The following is a 15,618-nucleotide window of genomic DNA, read 5'->3' on the forward strand; positions in this document are numbered from 1 at the left end:
AGATTCCTCACGGCCGAGACACTCGTCTCGGAGGCTCCCGACGCACCGCGCTGCGGCCCCGCTCTAGAAGGGAAACGGACAGAGTGCGGCGAGGGCCGAAAATGGGGGCGAGTTTTTTAACTCGCTTTGGCGAGTGGCGAAAGTGCCGATAAGGGAAGGGCTTGTTGCTGGCGGTCCGCGTCGCCTGCGTAGAGGGGAGTAGGGCCGGGACGAGCCGAATAAGGCCGAGGCAAACCGGGCTGGGACTAGCCAAAACGAACGAGGCCGAGGCGACCCGAAGGGTGCTGAAGGCGTTGGCAGCTGCTCAGGAGGACCTGCGTGGGCCCGGCATAGGGAAAGGCCCCTCAGGTGCCTACCAGTGGCCGCTGCCGCCCCAGGGGTGCAGAAGAGCCCGCCTGCCCCCTTTAGGCGTCACCTACCTAGAAACGACGCTTGGTGCCGATTAAAGCAAGAGAGGAGAGTTTAATTTCCCAACATTTTATTAAAAAAGTGACTCTGCCAGAAGAAGCATTATTGCAAAGATGAAATCTTGCTGCCAACAGCGCGGCCCTAATCGCAAGCTTTATCCCAACAAGAAAAGGGGTTTTTGCTAAATGGAAAGTGTAAGGCGTTTCTGCAACACGTCCAAAAGAACTTGACAAAATGCTGATCAACAACCTTTACTTAAAATTATTCCTAGAAAGTCATTTAAGGAGACTGAATCTTGAAAATGCTTGCTGTATCACTTCTGAGCATTGTAGCTTGGTGGTCATAAACTTGCCCCTGTGTCTTTTTCCCATCAGAATTAATTAAACACATCCAAAAACCTTTACTCAAGGCTTTAAAGTTTAGTAGCTATACCAGCAAAATGGTTTCCTTTAATGTTTGTATTGCTTTTTCTTAACAATCCCTAACAGATGTCCTACCGTAGTAACAAATACTTAGTGGCTATGCATAAAAAAATAACCCCCCAAACAACTCAATAAAATATGTCAAATACCAAAATCACTAAGGTTAGATGAAGAATTAAGAGATTTAATTGGAGGCACACTAGAATTGGATGTCAAAAGGGGTTAAAGAAAGGGTTTTTTACTGTGTAGGCTCCTTGCAATCTCCGCTAGCGACAGGCAGGTGTGTAGCCAATGGTACAGGTGCTGGGCTGGAATGCAGCTATGCTGCTGCACTGCTGCTACAGGTACACCTGAAATGAAGCAGGGAGGTTACCTCCAAAAGCCATGACAGAACTGCTGCAAGACTGAACAGAAAGTCATCCCAGCAGTGGAGCTCTCCCCCAGTCCAAGTAATTCCACCCTGGAAAATGGTGATGATCACACAGCTCTATTGTGACAGTGGCTGGTCAAGCACAGGAATGCTGCCTTTTCATGAGGACTTGTGTTGTGGTAGCTCCTTGCTGTACAAAGTGTTCTGCTATGTTTTAATGCTAAACATTTGATAATTAAAAATGTAATGAAAAAATTCCAAAGCTCAGACTTAAGAGTAATTAGCCTGCAAAGCTCTTTTCATAAGTGCTATTAAAGCTCACCACAGAATCATGCCATTAAAGGTTGCTCTGTGGATACAGTTTAGGTTGTTCTGTGCTCTGTTCTATATTACAGCATGTGTATATGGAACATATGGGCATTATCTGATGTTTGCTTTAAAGGAATTCCAACAACTGTGAATCATACCTGATCTGACACTGCTCTCAGAATAGATTCCATCCTGGAAAACCAACCTTCCATAAGACACCAGCAGTTTGCCAAAGCTGTATTCTTTCTAGTTACATCTGTGTCCCTATCTGGGGTAAGACTGGATGCTCTAGGCCTGCTTCATTTTCCCAGGGAATTAGTTTAATACATATGAGAACACATGAAATGGAGCTCAGACTGCAGCAAGTGTTCACTGTTGATCAGTAGGCCAGGAAGTGTGGATAAATATCCCCAGCTAAATTGACAAGTCTTGTTCACAGGGCTCTCAGGCTGGCATTAGACCATGAAGGGAGAGATCTCAACAGCAGTAATTTTTTGTGTAGAGATATTGCAAATAATAATAGCTTCTTGACTGCTCTGGCACCAAAATAGCCCACATTTGTTGAAGGAGAGAAAGACAGACTGAAAACCAGCTCCTGTATATGGCCAGTGAGTGTATTAAGTACCTGGCAGATGGTGTTTACAAAGAGGAGGGCTGACACTGTCCTCCCACAATCATGTTGCTGTTTGGATCTGGGTCAGTGCCTCAGGCAGGGCATGAAGGTCTGAAGTAGATTTACTTGCCAAAAGAACCATCATTCTTAATATGTCTTTACTTATTACTTGCCAAAAAACCCATCACTCCTAATATGTTTATCTGGAGGTTTACAATGAGATCACTTGTTCTGGTAGGTTTCAAAGCTGATCAGCTTCCCTTTCCTTAAGACAGTGAATTTTGATTTGACAGCCTGACTTTTATTGACCAAAAAAGACTGCAGATATTTAGGACCCTTTATCTGTTGTTTAATCTGTTGTGAAATCAAAGTTAATTTCTGAAGTAAGGACCTTAAAAGCACTCAGCTAAAGGTTGCGTAGACACTGCTCCATTGCTGAGCCATGTCTGGTAATTTCACAATTAGTTGATGATATTTACCAGTGATGCAGTCCAGCAGCAGCTCAACTTGAATGTGCACAGATGTAGCAGTTGGATCAAAGCAATAAATCTCCTGAATCAAATTGTCATCAAGTTTCTGCAACACAGAGAACAAAAGGAGTGGGGTGATGGTGAAAAGCTGAAGAGGGGTTACAGGATTAAAGATGGCCAGGCCAAGCATATAGGAAATCTGTAGGTAAATTATTTCACTGCTAATTCAGCCTGGGCAGATTCTACTGTTTCTTCTTGGGGGAGGAAGAACAGAAAAGAGCCTCAACCTTTTGAAGTCTTACCAGTTTACATTGACTCCAGTTCTCCGTCTCCTCTGAGCCCTTCCAGTCTGGATGGAAAAGCAACAGCACAGCCTTGACTATGTTATGTACCAGAGCTGGTGGTTCTCCCTGGCGCTTTATCTTGGCAAAGCTGTCGGCATCCAGGTTCCGGATGCACTCACGCAGGTCCTGCAGCATGAAGCGGTGGAACAGAATCCCTGCATTCTTCAAACGTGCCAAGCGTTCTGCCTCTGGAATCGAAAGCAAATCTTTCAAAAAGTTGCTCAGAAGTATCTGCTAGTCAAGACTAGTTACTGGCTGAAAGTCTCTGCCCTTTTTATGATTAACTCTTTGCCTCCTAGACCGATTGATTTCCATACAGCCCCAGTATCCTATGACACTTTGCAAACTGGGTATGTGCTTGAGAAGGAGACAAAACTTGCTTCAGGGGCAAGCAGAGGTCTTCAGTCCATGAATGGTTCAGGCATGCAGGTCATTCTGTAACTGTGACATTCAAATTCTTTTGACCTTATTTGGGGCAGTTTTGAGGAGAACCTGCTAGATCCCTGAAGGCAACAAAGCACCTTGCTTCACACCTTTGATTTCAGTGGGACTTGGGTGCAAAACACCACATGAACCAGAGCCAAAATCTATACAATTTGTTTAACTAAACTCTGCTAAGCACTTAAGCTTGCTCAGGAGTGGTTTATGTGAACCAAAGGTTTGCATTTGTCTTTCCATACTTATAGGAATGATACTTCAATGTGGTTTCACTCAGATTCCAAACATCACCCTCAAACATTTATCTTGGATCTGGTATGCAACAGTACCCAGTACACAGGCTGGTTCTGTTTCCTCTGTAGACTTCTTCAGTATCTCCCAGCAGGCAGCTTGGGCCATCTTTAGCATTTTCTGCAGGTCCTTTTGTTGATGAGGTGGTAATTTCTGGTGCTGTCCAATGCTGATATCAAATATGCCAAAAGCTTGTCCTGACAGGTCACGGAGAGGTACTGCAATGTGGTGCTTTCCCCAGAGAGAAATGCAAGTGACCTCTGAACTGTCTGTGCACTTAAATAGGTAATTTCTGAAATGAGAGTAGAGAGGAAAATGCACCAGACTTTATCATTCTGGTATCTTTTGGTTATTTATTTAACATATTTTAGTAAGATGACATTCATCTCTTGTTTTACAAAACAAAGATACTATATTACTACAGCATTCTTGGCTTCCTTGAACTGAAATGTGCATAGCTTAAGCCACAGACAGAAAGGAGACAACACCATTGTGGAACACAATATTGCTTAGCCAAGCAATTGCTGAAAATCACAAGAATTTAACACACCTTGCTTTAAACTAGCTTCCTGTTTGTAAGTCTCAACACTGGTTCTACAGAGCTGTACAAAAGTGAAAACGTCTGCTGAAAGAGCAAATGGCTGTTCAACCAACTCTGACAATAAGGTTGCTGTGCTTAAAAGACAAGTCTGTGAGGATCTTGGCAGTGGATGGAAGCAGGCAGTTGAAGGAAATGAGACTAATATGTCCAGTCAAAAAGACAGATTATTCTACAGAGCAAAATGATTCAGTGTAGGCTCCAATCCTGCAAACCTTTGACAGCGGATGTGGAGCTTGCTTGGAAGCTCATCTGGTCAGCCCTAAGTTTTTGCAGGCCCAAACTCACAGACAAAATACTCCTCACCTCTTCTTGATTTGGTGTCACATACATATGCACCAGAAGCCTTGAAGGTGAGTGAGCTACAGCCAGACACCTCTGCAGGGCTGCTTTATCATGGGCTTCATGTAACATGGATCAGCCTGATGCAGGCTGGTGTCAAGGACCAGAGGTAAGTAGTTCATTGTAGGTGCTGCAGCCTACCTTAAGAGGTTTTCTTTTCTGAGGAGAAGAGCAGGACTGCTATGAATCTCTTTTTGTCCTGTATTGTGTGTAGTGACCATCTTGCGCAGAGCGTAATCCCAAGGCTGTCAGAGGGGAAAGGGAAGTTTAACAGCTACCATTTTGAAGCTTGGAAAGGGAGGAAATTGTTTATCTCTTAAAGGAAACTCCTATGTACATTCAAGTGCAATGGGATGGTTTAAAGACATCTCCCAACAATGCTTGGCTTTGTTCCAGAGTGTATTGCTCAAGATGCATTAAGAATGTGCCCTAGGCCTCCCTCAGCCAGATTATTTAATCCACCCCCAGACTCCCACTGAGGAACACCCATAGGCCAAGCAGAGGTTTTCCTTCTTTTTCCCAGTCCTCCTTCTTGTGTCATGTTTGTGTCACTGTGCCTTGACACATGAAAAGCACAGAGGGGAGCAAATGACCTGGCTATCAAGCAACTAACAAGGGAACAGTGCAGAGCCTGGAATGACAACAGAAAGCTGCCAACATAAACCATGCTTATCAGAGGAAGCAGCTGAATTATGGCTACAGCAGATGTCATACAGACTTTGTGATGACACAGGATCAGTCCTAAATATTGCATACCCTTTTCATCTTCTTAACTCATTTGTATGTGAAGTGACAAGCTTCCCAGGGCCCAAGTGCCTGCTGAACAACTGGAACATGACCTGCAGGGAGGGGGCTAATTGGAAAACAGACACTTCTCGACTTGGATTTACGTCTTGACTGCTGACATTGTTCAGCATGAAGAGCTAATACATTAGCTATGACATTATTTTTTCCTGTTAAATAACCATAATTTTGACATGCAAGGATTCTCCAGAGGAGAGCTTCTGTCCCAGACAGCAAAGCTTTAGCTGGGACTTGCAATATTGGCTCATCTATGGATGGATAGATGGCTGGCTGTGGGGTTTTGGTCTATTGGTTCTCATGCAGCCGTGAACACTGAAGTAGGAGGATATTCCTTTTTCCTACAGAGATGGAGCCATACTAGCAGTGTTCCTGAATTGTTTTACTTGGGAGGGTGACAAGAAAGAGGAAACTTCCCTCTCTACCTTTGTAGCCCTTTTGTTGCACAGGCAGGCACAAAAATCTCAGGCAGTCTTCATTTTTTATGACAAAGCCACTGGGAAACCACAGGTACCTAGAAATGGCAAGTCCTTACCAAAGCAGCCTTTCAGCCCCTCACTATTACAGACTTTTAATCTGCATACCTTGTCTTTGCCAGGTTCCACCAGGTACATAGAAACAGTGTGGATGCTGGGTGCCCTGGGATACAACCATTCCAGAGCAGTAACAGCTATTTGTAGAACATTTTCCAGTATGCAGATGTGGAGGTAGGCTTTGCTGAATGCACGAGAAACTCCCTGTGAAAGCAGAAACCTCCAAATGAGCCAGAAAATGTCATCTGATTTAGTGGGGGGGAAGGCAGCAAAATGAAGCAAAATGGTTGTAGCAGGTTACTTTAATCAGAACTTGTAAAGCTGAAAAGTGACTGCAAAATGTCCCTTATCAAATAATGCTCTAAAGCTTCAGAGTAGCCAGGTCACAGCCACGTCTTAAACTAGACAATGCTGGTGTTCAGCGGCATAGCCAAAGTGACTGGTAACCTTGGCTTGCTGCGCTCCCTGCTGCTCAGATGAGGCATCCACAGGGAGGCTGATTCTAAAGAGCTTCCCGAGGAAATTCGGGCTGCGGTGGCTTAGAATCATTTTAGCAGGTTAAAAAAGTAAGGTTGGCACTTTATGGAAACAAACACAAATATGAGGTTCAGATCTTCAAATCTTCAGGAAAGAAAAACTGTTGTTTAGGGGCTTTGCACAAAAGGGGCAGGAGAAGCTTAAATTATTGTTGAAGTGATATCTGATAATCAGTTACAGGTAAGATGCTAATCAGTAAGATGCTGATAAGGTGTTCTGCTCGCACCACTTTCACCACACACAGTAAAAAGGAGCCCACAGCTCTTTCCTTGGTTGTACATCTTACATTTACTCAGGACAAACACGTGAAGTTCACGTAGTGATCTAACAAACTGCTTTGTGCTGGTGCTCACCTGATAAAAACTGATCTCATGGGCCATGATGACAGTTTCCTCATGCTGGTCCCGAAGAGTGTCAAGTCCTAGAATGCCAAAGGCTCTCCAATGAGCATCTTGCAGTGGCAGCACCAGGAACGAACCTTTTCTGTCCTCCGGGGGGCGGTCATAGTTCCAGAAGTGCATATTTCCATGGAGCTGAACATTTGGAACATGGATTGGCTTTCCTTCTTCAACAGCTGCAAAGCTGCAAAATAAACATATTAGGCTTGTTAAGAGTAGCAGAAAACCTTTAGAAAAGCAACAACTGCTTCAGCTTGGATCTCTGCTTTTTGGCATCAGAGAAGGAAGATGGTAGCTCCTTACTCTGACCACACACAGAAATACCACATTTACCACTTGCATCCCAAAGACAGTGGTGATAAATAAGGCATGTTTCATCCTTAGGGCATGTTAAAAACATCAGCTAATGAATGCAATGCAAAGGAATACAGAAACAAGCAGCGGTTACATTTAATAGGTTTTTAAAAGGCAGTATTTAAAGAAAGAGACAAGCTTTTGGAGAAGTCAAAAAGCATGAAAGCTGTTTGTAGTGTAAGCACTAGGGAAGGGAAGGCATTGTTCTCAAAAAACATCTCATGAATGTAAACTTGTGTAAGGGAATTAATTTTTAAAGAGGAAAATGTAGGTCCAATGTAATAGTCATTTGCTAAAGGATGAGATTTATTAGACTGTGAGCTAATCTCCCCAAGGAAAGGAGAGAAATCCCAAACTGAGCAGCTCTAAGTAGACCATGCAGAGTGCAAGGATATGTATATGATAATGAATCATTACACAGCCATCCCTAAGGAGACTCCCTTCTGGAGTACCCTATCAGCCTGTTCCTGTGCACCCCAAACGCTGCCTTGTACCCCTATAGTCTAAGATTTTTAAGAAAAAGGAAGAGTTCTTTGCAGTTTTTCATACCTTACTCCTTTCATGTCTTTGTACAGTATCTGGTTCAGAACATATGGAGCATCATCTGCTGTACATGCCACATAGTGTAGGAGAATCTGTCCCCGCTCTGGTGAGCGCTGGTTCTCTTCCAAAAGGGCAATATATGAACTGATCTTCTTGTTATCCCCATGGGCTTCTGCATCCTAGCAACCAAATGTTTCTCATTACATGATGTACATTAGCCACTGGCCATTACATTTATTTCATGTACTTAGCACTTGTCTCAGTTTTTGCTGAGATGCTGTTCTGGGTCACTGATTTTGTATGTCATGCACCAACTGCACACATGTGTGTGTCTATGCTGTGGTCACATCTGACCAGTACACCCTGTTACAGGCAAAAACACTTTGTATTTTGATTGGCAAGGAAAATGGATTTCTGTTTTTCCTGCTGCTAATGGAGACCAGTTCATAAAAATAAAAAAAAAAAATCCCTAAGTATAAGCTGTGCCTAAGCAAAACTCCTGTGGATTTCTCAAACAGGAGACTTCCTTGGAAAAAAACAAAGCAGTGCCAGAGGTGCTACATTTGTAAACTCAAATATTGTATTAACACTTCAGCTACTATGAGAGTCTTGCTTTGAGGAGAGCTTTAATGCTGAAGACAAACACCTGAAGCTGCAGCTTCAAGCTGAAAATTGAATTATATCTCCACTGCAAATTAACCATCCTTGTTCCAGACTGACTCTGATGTGCTTCCTTAGAGAAGCTCTAAAACTAGAACTGTGGCTTTCCAAATTTGATCTGAAACAGCTCTTCAAAAAGTGAGACTTAAGAGTCCCTGAGATGTTTTTCTGTACCGGCAGAGCAGGGATGAGAATTCTGGAATTGTGGCTCTGGGCTGGGATTCTCTCTGTGCATAACCCTGGGCTCTCCTGAAAGTCAGCAAAGTGCAGAGAAGCCCAAGGAAAGCAGTCTCAGCTTCCTCCACTCAGAACACCAGGGGCTGAACTCAGTGCCACAATCCCAACACAAACAACCCCTGTGCTCCCCGGGATGCATACCTGGGAAAGGGCCTTGAACACTGCTTTGTAAACTGGTTCCATGCTTGCTCCACTGGTCTCAGCTGCCTGCTGGATATTGTACAGCCATTTCCTCCTCTCAAAGCTCTTCAAGCACTCCATGTCACTTCGTTCCACACTTGTGGTCAGAAATTCTACCAAATTATCAATAGCTTCATCCTCATCACCAGTGAACTCAGAAGCAACTAACTCAAGGAAACTCTGGAATGCCTTTGGGGATAGCTTCCCCACTCTGCTGAGCTGTGGGTAACGGGTGCAAAGCTGGTTCTTTGCTAGTAGAAGAAACAGAAAACAAGACAGGGACAGTCTGTTTGACAAAAATATCCTTCTTTTCTTGCCCAGCACTTATCTCAGCCTTGTAATCCTAACAGGCTGTGCCTGGAAATGTAAATTTACCCCACCGGTTTCTTCCAAGCCTGGCTGCCGCTGCTCTCCCCCACCCCTAGCTCTGGGCTCACGGGGGTGCTCTTGCACAGCCTTTCGACGTCGCAGCAGCCTCCTGGCTTGGGAAAACCGGAATTCACTGGGTGCTGTGGCCTGCCTGGGCTTGCCTGATCATACTCCTAGCAGTGTCTCTCATGAGCCCTGCCATGACTAACACTTTCATCATTTTTTCATTTTTTCTGCAGCCTGATTTCAAATCCTGTTGGACTCGAAGAAGTAAAGAAAAGGGAAGAAAGTAATTTGTCAAGTTCCTACTGAATAGCAAACTAAGCAAGCAGAGGTACACAGGGAGAAGTGTGACTTTGCTGTTAAGCAGGGAGAATTTTGTGATCAATACATACAGTGGGCTGTAAGGAACAGTATAAGAGAAAATACTTTGATTAATGATGACAGGAATAGGCAGGAGCTGCCTTGATTGCCTCCCAGTACCCAAGACATGCGTGTTTATGGGAGCTGAGAGCCTGCTCCCTTCCCCACAGAACTCAGGGGGCCTTTTATCGCTGATTTTAGCTGTAGAAGCAGCAAATACAAAGTGGCCCCAGCCATGGCAGAGCTGACTGTTAATGCTGTCTTATCCTGCTCATCTTCTAAAGAATATTCAGTATTTTTTCAATTTAATTTCTGGTTTTTTTCTGACAGAGGTAGGATGGAGAATATTTTGATGGTGTAAAATGGACTTTCACCTCCACTTTTTGCTTTTTTTGAAGAAAAGAAATACACATGAAGCTGCACATGGCATGATGAATGCCTTCATTACTGAGCCACAGTAATGAATTCTTTTCCCCATTCATCTGTAATGTTACACTTTTCACTGACAAGGAAAATCAAGTAATTCTACCCACTTTTCATTCTGTGTTTCCATCAAGGAGGACTGCAATGTCTGTGAACCCTTCCCCCACCAAACCTGCTCACACCACCATGTCTTTAAGAGATTAGGTTGAAGCTTCTAGGAATAGTTTTATGTTGCTTGTAAGTGGCATTGATTTTGCTAGGCTATCTTTCTATTTATTTATCTTTTAGTTTATGAGCCCTTCATGAAGGGACGATGTCCTTCCATATTTCTGTAGTGTGTTCTGACATGCTTTGAATAGCTACTGCCTCCAGCTTCCTCAAGCTAAAGAATAAGGAGACTTTGTGGCCAAAATGAGCCATTTTCAGTACATGTAGTAGGACAATCAACATGAAGATGTGCATGGAGATGAATAAACCAGTCCTCTCCACCCCAGCACACATGCAGACATGTTCTTAATTGCTAATACAGTATTTCAGAGCACCTAATGCCTACATGTTAATAATATGTATGAGGCTGCCAGACAGGTCCAGGTGAACCTGCAGCACTTCTGTCTGACCCAAATCTACTCTGTCAAGTACCAAATTTGCTAAGTTTATTCAGAGAAATGAACCAAAAGAGAAAGGAGGCTCAAAGTTGCAATCTAATTCATGAGAGTGTGAAACAGTGTGGGTTACTAAAAGCTCTTTGAGACCCATAAGGAAAGGTGATGTTCCCTCACATGAGTTGTATTCCTGGACACAGCACAGTAAAATATATCTTTTATAAACAGCTGGATGACCCAGGCAGTTGAGACTGAAAGTGCAAACATGTCCTCAAGCTTATGCCCTATCAGAAGTCTACACTGCACATTGCTTCTGAAGTAACTTTTCTACATGTCACAGTGTCATAAAAGCATTGGGCTACCTCTCTGACTGGGAAACTGTTGCAGAGGAGTCTCTCACATAAGGAAAGGATGAAGCTATGCATTAGCAACTAGGTCTGGGTAACTCTTCCTTTCCATTTTATACATCATACCATGAATGCTTATGATTGCCTGGAAAACCAAAAGATGACTGGTGCTTGCCAACAACTTCATTAGCACTGTTGTTGACATTGTTCTCTCAGAGCAGGGCTGTTTCCTTACCCTTCCTCACAGCCTCTTTTTCCATCCCTTCCTTGAATGTGTTTAGAACAGCATCTACCTCTTCTAGATCCAGAAACCCAGATGCATTGTTGTCCCACTTCTCAAAAAGTGCCTCCAGAAGCAGTTGCCGTTGGGCCAAGCAGGAGACTCGCTGAGCCTACAACAGGGGAAGAGGTGGTCATTGATAACTCCTGGACACTGACACTCAGTGTCTACACAAACATGGAAGGTACAGGATTTGCTATGGCTCAGGCCAAATCTGTATGTACACAGATCAGACCTGGACATAATTCATTAAACCTGGGAGATAGCTGGAAACACTAAACACAGCCAACAGTTCAGTTTTGCTAAGCAGAATCACCACTGCAAGAAGGTTATTGCCCAGTGAACAAATAAAGCCTGTGCTAGATATGAGGTGAGATCAACTCAGGTAAGTGTAAGTTTCCCAGAATGCAAATGTCTTCTCAACAAGAGCTAACCACAACCTTCTTAGTAACACCCAAAGATGTGACAGTTTGTATTTCCATACATTAGTATTTTGTGGGTGCTGCCCTGAAGTGTGTGGGCTCCAAGCAAAAGCAGATACAATTTGTCCTTTAAAGCCAGCCCTTGAACAGTGTGCAGTGATAAATGGCTGGAATGGAATTCTCTCAAAGGCCAAAACACTGGCAGTGGGTGTTGTGTTTAGTGTGAGGACAGCAGGGCCGTCAGATCCAATATCTCATCCAAATTAGGTCAGCAGCACAGAAACTAGAAAGAGGTCTGAGGAAAATGCAGCTAGTGAGGCTACTGTGGACAGACCCACCACAAAATACATTTGTACTCTGAACTGGTAAGGAACACCCTGATGCTTGCACAAGGGTTTTGCTGAAGGGGAATACATTTCTTCAACACATGGTGTGAGCTTCTTGTGACTTAAACACAAAGAAGCATGTGCACATTGACATACAGCCATGCACGCTGACATACAGCCACACATGTTGACATACAGCCAAGCACACTGACATACAGCCATGCATGTTGACATACAGCCATGCACGCTGACATACAGCCATGCACGTTGACATACAGCCATGCATGCTGACATACAGCCATGCATGTTGACATACAGCCATGCACGCTGGCATACAGCCATGCACGTTAACATACAGCCATGCACGTTGACATACAGCCATGCACGTTGACATACAGCCATGCACGTTAACATACAGCCATGCACATTCACATACAGCCATGCACGTTGACATACAGCATGCACGCTGACATACAGCCATGCACGTTAACATACAGCCATGCACGTTGACATACAGCCATGCACGCTGACATACAGCCATGCACGTTGACATACAGCCATGCATGCTGACATACAGCCATGCACGTTGACATACAGCCATGCACGCTGACATACAGCCATGCATGCTGACATACAGCCATGCATGTTGACATACAGCCATGCATGCTGACATACAGCCATGCATGTTGACATACAGCCATGCACGCTGACATACAGCCATGCACGTTAACATACAGCCATGCACGTTGACATACAGCCATGCATGCTGACATACAGCCATGCACGCTGACATACAGCCATGCACATTCACATACAGCCATGCACGTTGACATACAGCCATGCATGTTGACATACAGCCATGCACACAGCAAACCCAAGCACACTCGTTCAAAAATCCTCCCCAAAACATCCACAACCTGGTATGTACATGCCAGTGCAGTAGGTCAGAGATCAGGTTGTGGCTATTACTAAGGTGAATAAGCAGAATGGAATGTTTTGAACTCTTTCACAATTAACTATCAACGTGCTGTCTCACTGAGTCTGGCTCTAGAACAGACAGACAATCTCTTAAGGATGAGTCTGTCATCACTTCTAGAGCTACGGGCTAGGGAGGGAGGATCCATATGAAAACAACAGGGTAAAAGGTCTCTTGAAACAGAGAATGCAAGGCTGCAAGTGAATAGGGCTGCCAGCATGAGATTAAGAGTTGACTTTGTCAGTGTCTGTAAGCATCTGTTTGGTTTTTGTTTGGACATGGGATCAGCAAAACTTAGCAATATTTACTTTTTCTAGTTGTTCAGTTTTTTCTTCTTCTGTCTGTTTGTATTGTTCTCTGATAAATGCAATAAGCCTCTTCACAGTAGGCAGAGAAATGTTTTCACCAACAAATGTCTCCATGAGCTGTACAAACTGTGGCAGGTTGAGGCAGCTTTCATCAAAGGCACTCCTAGCATGAGAAGCCCAACGATTCTGAACCTCTGCCATGATGGGACGTAAGTCTGAAAGGCAGAAAGCACAGGGTGAGCAGGAAGCCAGGTGCTGTCCTAAACCTGGTTATGTGGCAGATCCCAGCACAGTCCTGAATCCTGCACCTTCTATCCAGTGAATGTATGGCTGAACATGGGTTGGCTCCACACTGACTAAGGGATTTCATCTGCTTATACTTTTCTAATAGCATCTCTTCAGTTTTATGCTCCAGTCTAGCACGGATGCTATCATACAGCCAGGTCAAATCACTGAACACAGCTGAGCTGAAATGACTGTTACACAGCAAATGGACTGCAAGACAAAGACTACACTGCTCTTACCTTGAAGTCAACTTCAGGAGTTAGTGTTTGCATTCTCACTCAAGCTTTTAGCTCACAGCAGTACTGCCATGTCTGCAAATACTGCCAGCCACTATGTGATACATGATCTTATATCTCACTGTGAGCAATCACAGTCTAAAAGTTACTAAAAATAATCTCTATATTTAACATGATCAGGCTCCTGTCTTGTTATACTGATATTACAGAGCAAAGCAAAACATGAAGGTCCTCCTTATTATAAAAATTATGCTACTTCAGAAAGTCCCTACTTGAATTAAAGTGTCTGCTCAGTGCCTGGAATACAGATCACCAGCAAAGTGACTCACCTGCCATCCTGTGAGAGGAACATGCTCTGAAACCTTGGCAGGAAACACTGTGCTGAGAAGATATCAAAGTTTGTGGAGTTGTGTATTCAGAAATCACTCACAGGCTTTCAGTAGTTTTGAAATGGATTAAAAACACACCTATAATTAAACCAGTCTAAATGTATATGCTGGAAAAGATTCAAGTCTGCCAAAACACAGAAGAATGCTTTACCCTTACCCCGGTCTTGCAGAACATCCTCATCCTGCGGTCTTGTCTCTGAGCTTGTCTGTTGGCCAACCTGGCTGCTATGCTGTCTAGAAAAACTCTCTTTTCTTGCAGGAGTTTCTTTCACAAGCTCTGCAACAGGAGCATCCTGGTTTGAATCAATGACATCCATATCTGTCACAGCTCTGTCTTCTGAGGTCATGATTGAAGCTTCAGCTGCTGGTTCTGAGATTGTGTTGGTTGTCTCTGTAATCCAGTTGTCCCCCTCCTGACTAACTTGCCCTTCTGAGCCAGGTTCTCTGTCTGAGATAGGATGATCTTCTTCCCTATTTGTTTCTGTATCAGGTTCTCTACCCAGGCTAAATTCCTCTTCCTTCTTTTGTTCTTCAGCTCCAGGTTCTCCATCTCTTCTGAGACTGTATTCTGTAGAGGCTGATCCTTGGAAAGCTTCCTCTTGTGTGTCTGCCCCTGCAGACTCAGTTTGCCTCTCAGTTTCAATCTCTTCATGGAAACTGGGTTTCTCACTGTGTGTGGTACCTCCATCCAAATCACTACCCTCAAAATCAGTGCTTTTTGCTGCTGACACTGTGTTCTCACCTTCCTCTCTCAACTCAGCACCAGTTGATTCTGGTGCTTGGTGTTCTTCCTTAGGAATTCCTCCAGTCTCAGCTCTCTCACTCACATCCATTTGTTCAAAAAGATCTTCACTGGCACTGGTTCTCATTGTATGTGTGCCTTGTCTATCATCATCTGCAGGTTCACATGGCAATATCTCTCCCTCAGAAATTCCTGTTTGAGACAAGACTGACTTTTCACTGAGTTCCACACAAACTTCCTGGTCAAGGCCTCCCCATAAATCTGCAAGCTCCATATCTTGCAGCTCAATTATTGGCCCTGAAACATAAAAAAATGTTGACAAAGTAATGGTTTGCACTGAGTTCATGTTCTCCATTATTGCATATGAAAATTCAAAGTAAAAGAAAAAAAGGTAATTCTCAAGCAAGCACAAACTGTCAGAGAGTACCTTCTGGCCTTCTGCAAGCACTCATCTCAGAAACACAGAACATCAGAATGCTTTTGCCTGCAGAGAACTGCTCTTGTTGCTCTGGATTACACCATATTTCCTTTGAAATAAATATCATGTTTAATAACTCTCCACACCTGGGAGGAAAGAGGTTAATTTGCCTTAATTTGGTCTTAGCAATTAATTCATTTCTAATATATTTAAAATATTTTACTTCCATTTGATGATTTTCTGTGGGTTTTTTCCTCTACCCTTCCACGTTTCTGGAGAAATTT

At 43.7% G+C, this 15,618-nt stretch overlaps 1 protein-coding gene across 1 annotated transcript in view; it reads right to left on the reverse strand.

Moving 5' to 3' along the window:
* Positions 1 to 7: 7 nt before the first annotated feature.
* EFCAB5 (EF-hand calcium binding domain 5) overlaps positions 8 to 15,618 on the reverse strand; it is a 35,314-nt gene continuing 19,703 nt past the window's right edge. The window contains exons 8-19 of the mRNA XM_054166997.1: positions 14,332 to 15,213; positions 13,265 to 13,479; positions 11,188 to 11,344; positions 8,810 to 9,099; positions 7,778 to 7,950; positions 6,830 to 7,058; positions 5,991 to 6,143; positions 4,747 to 4,850; positions 3,704 to 3,957; positions 2,895 to 3,124; positions 2,548 to 2,698; positions 8 to 300 (exon numbers count right to left, since the gene is read on the reverse strand). Coding sequence (XP_054022972.1) covers positions 8 to 300; positions 2,548 to 2,698; positions 2,895 to 3,124; positions 3,704 to 3,957; positions 4,747 to 4,850; positions 5,991 to 6,143; positions 6,830 to 7,058; positions 7,778 to 7,950; positions 8,810 to 9,099; positions 11,188 to 11,344; positions 13,265 to 13,479; positions 14,332 to 15,213 — 3,131 coding nt within the window. The remainder of the gene's footprint in view (positions 301 to 2,547; positions 2,699 to 2,894; positions 3,125 to 3,703; positions 3,958 to 4,746; positions 4,851 to 5,990; positions 6,144 to 6,829; positions 7,059 to 7,777; positions 7,951 to 8,809; positions 9,100 to 11,187; positions 11,345 to 13,264; positions 13,480 to 14,331; positions 15,214 to 15,618) is intronic.

This window comes from Dryobates pubescens, chromosome 13 (assembly GCF_014839835.1).
Source record: "Dryobates pubescens isolate bDryPub1 chromosome 13, bDryPub1.pri, whole genome shotgun sequence".
Classification (NCBI taxonomy): domain Eukaryota; kingdom Metazoa; phylum Chordata; class Aves; order Piciformes; family Picidae; genus Dryobates; species Dryobates pubescens.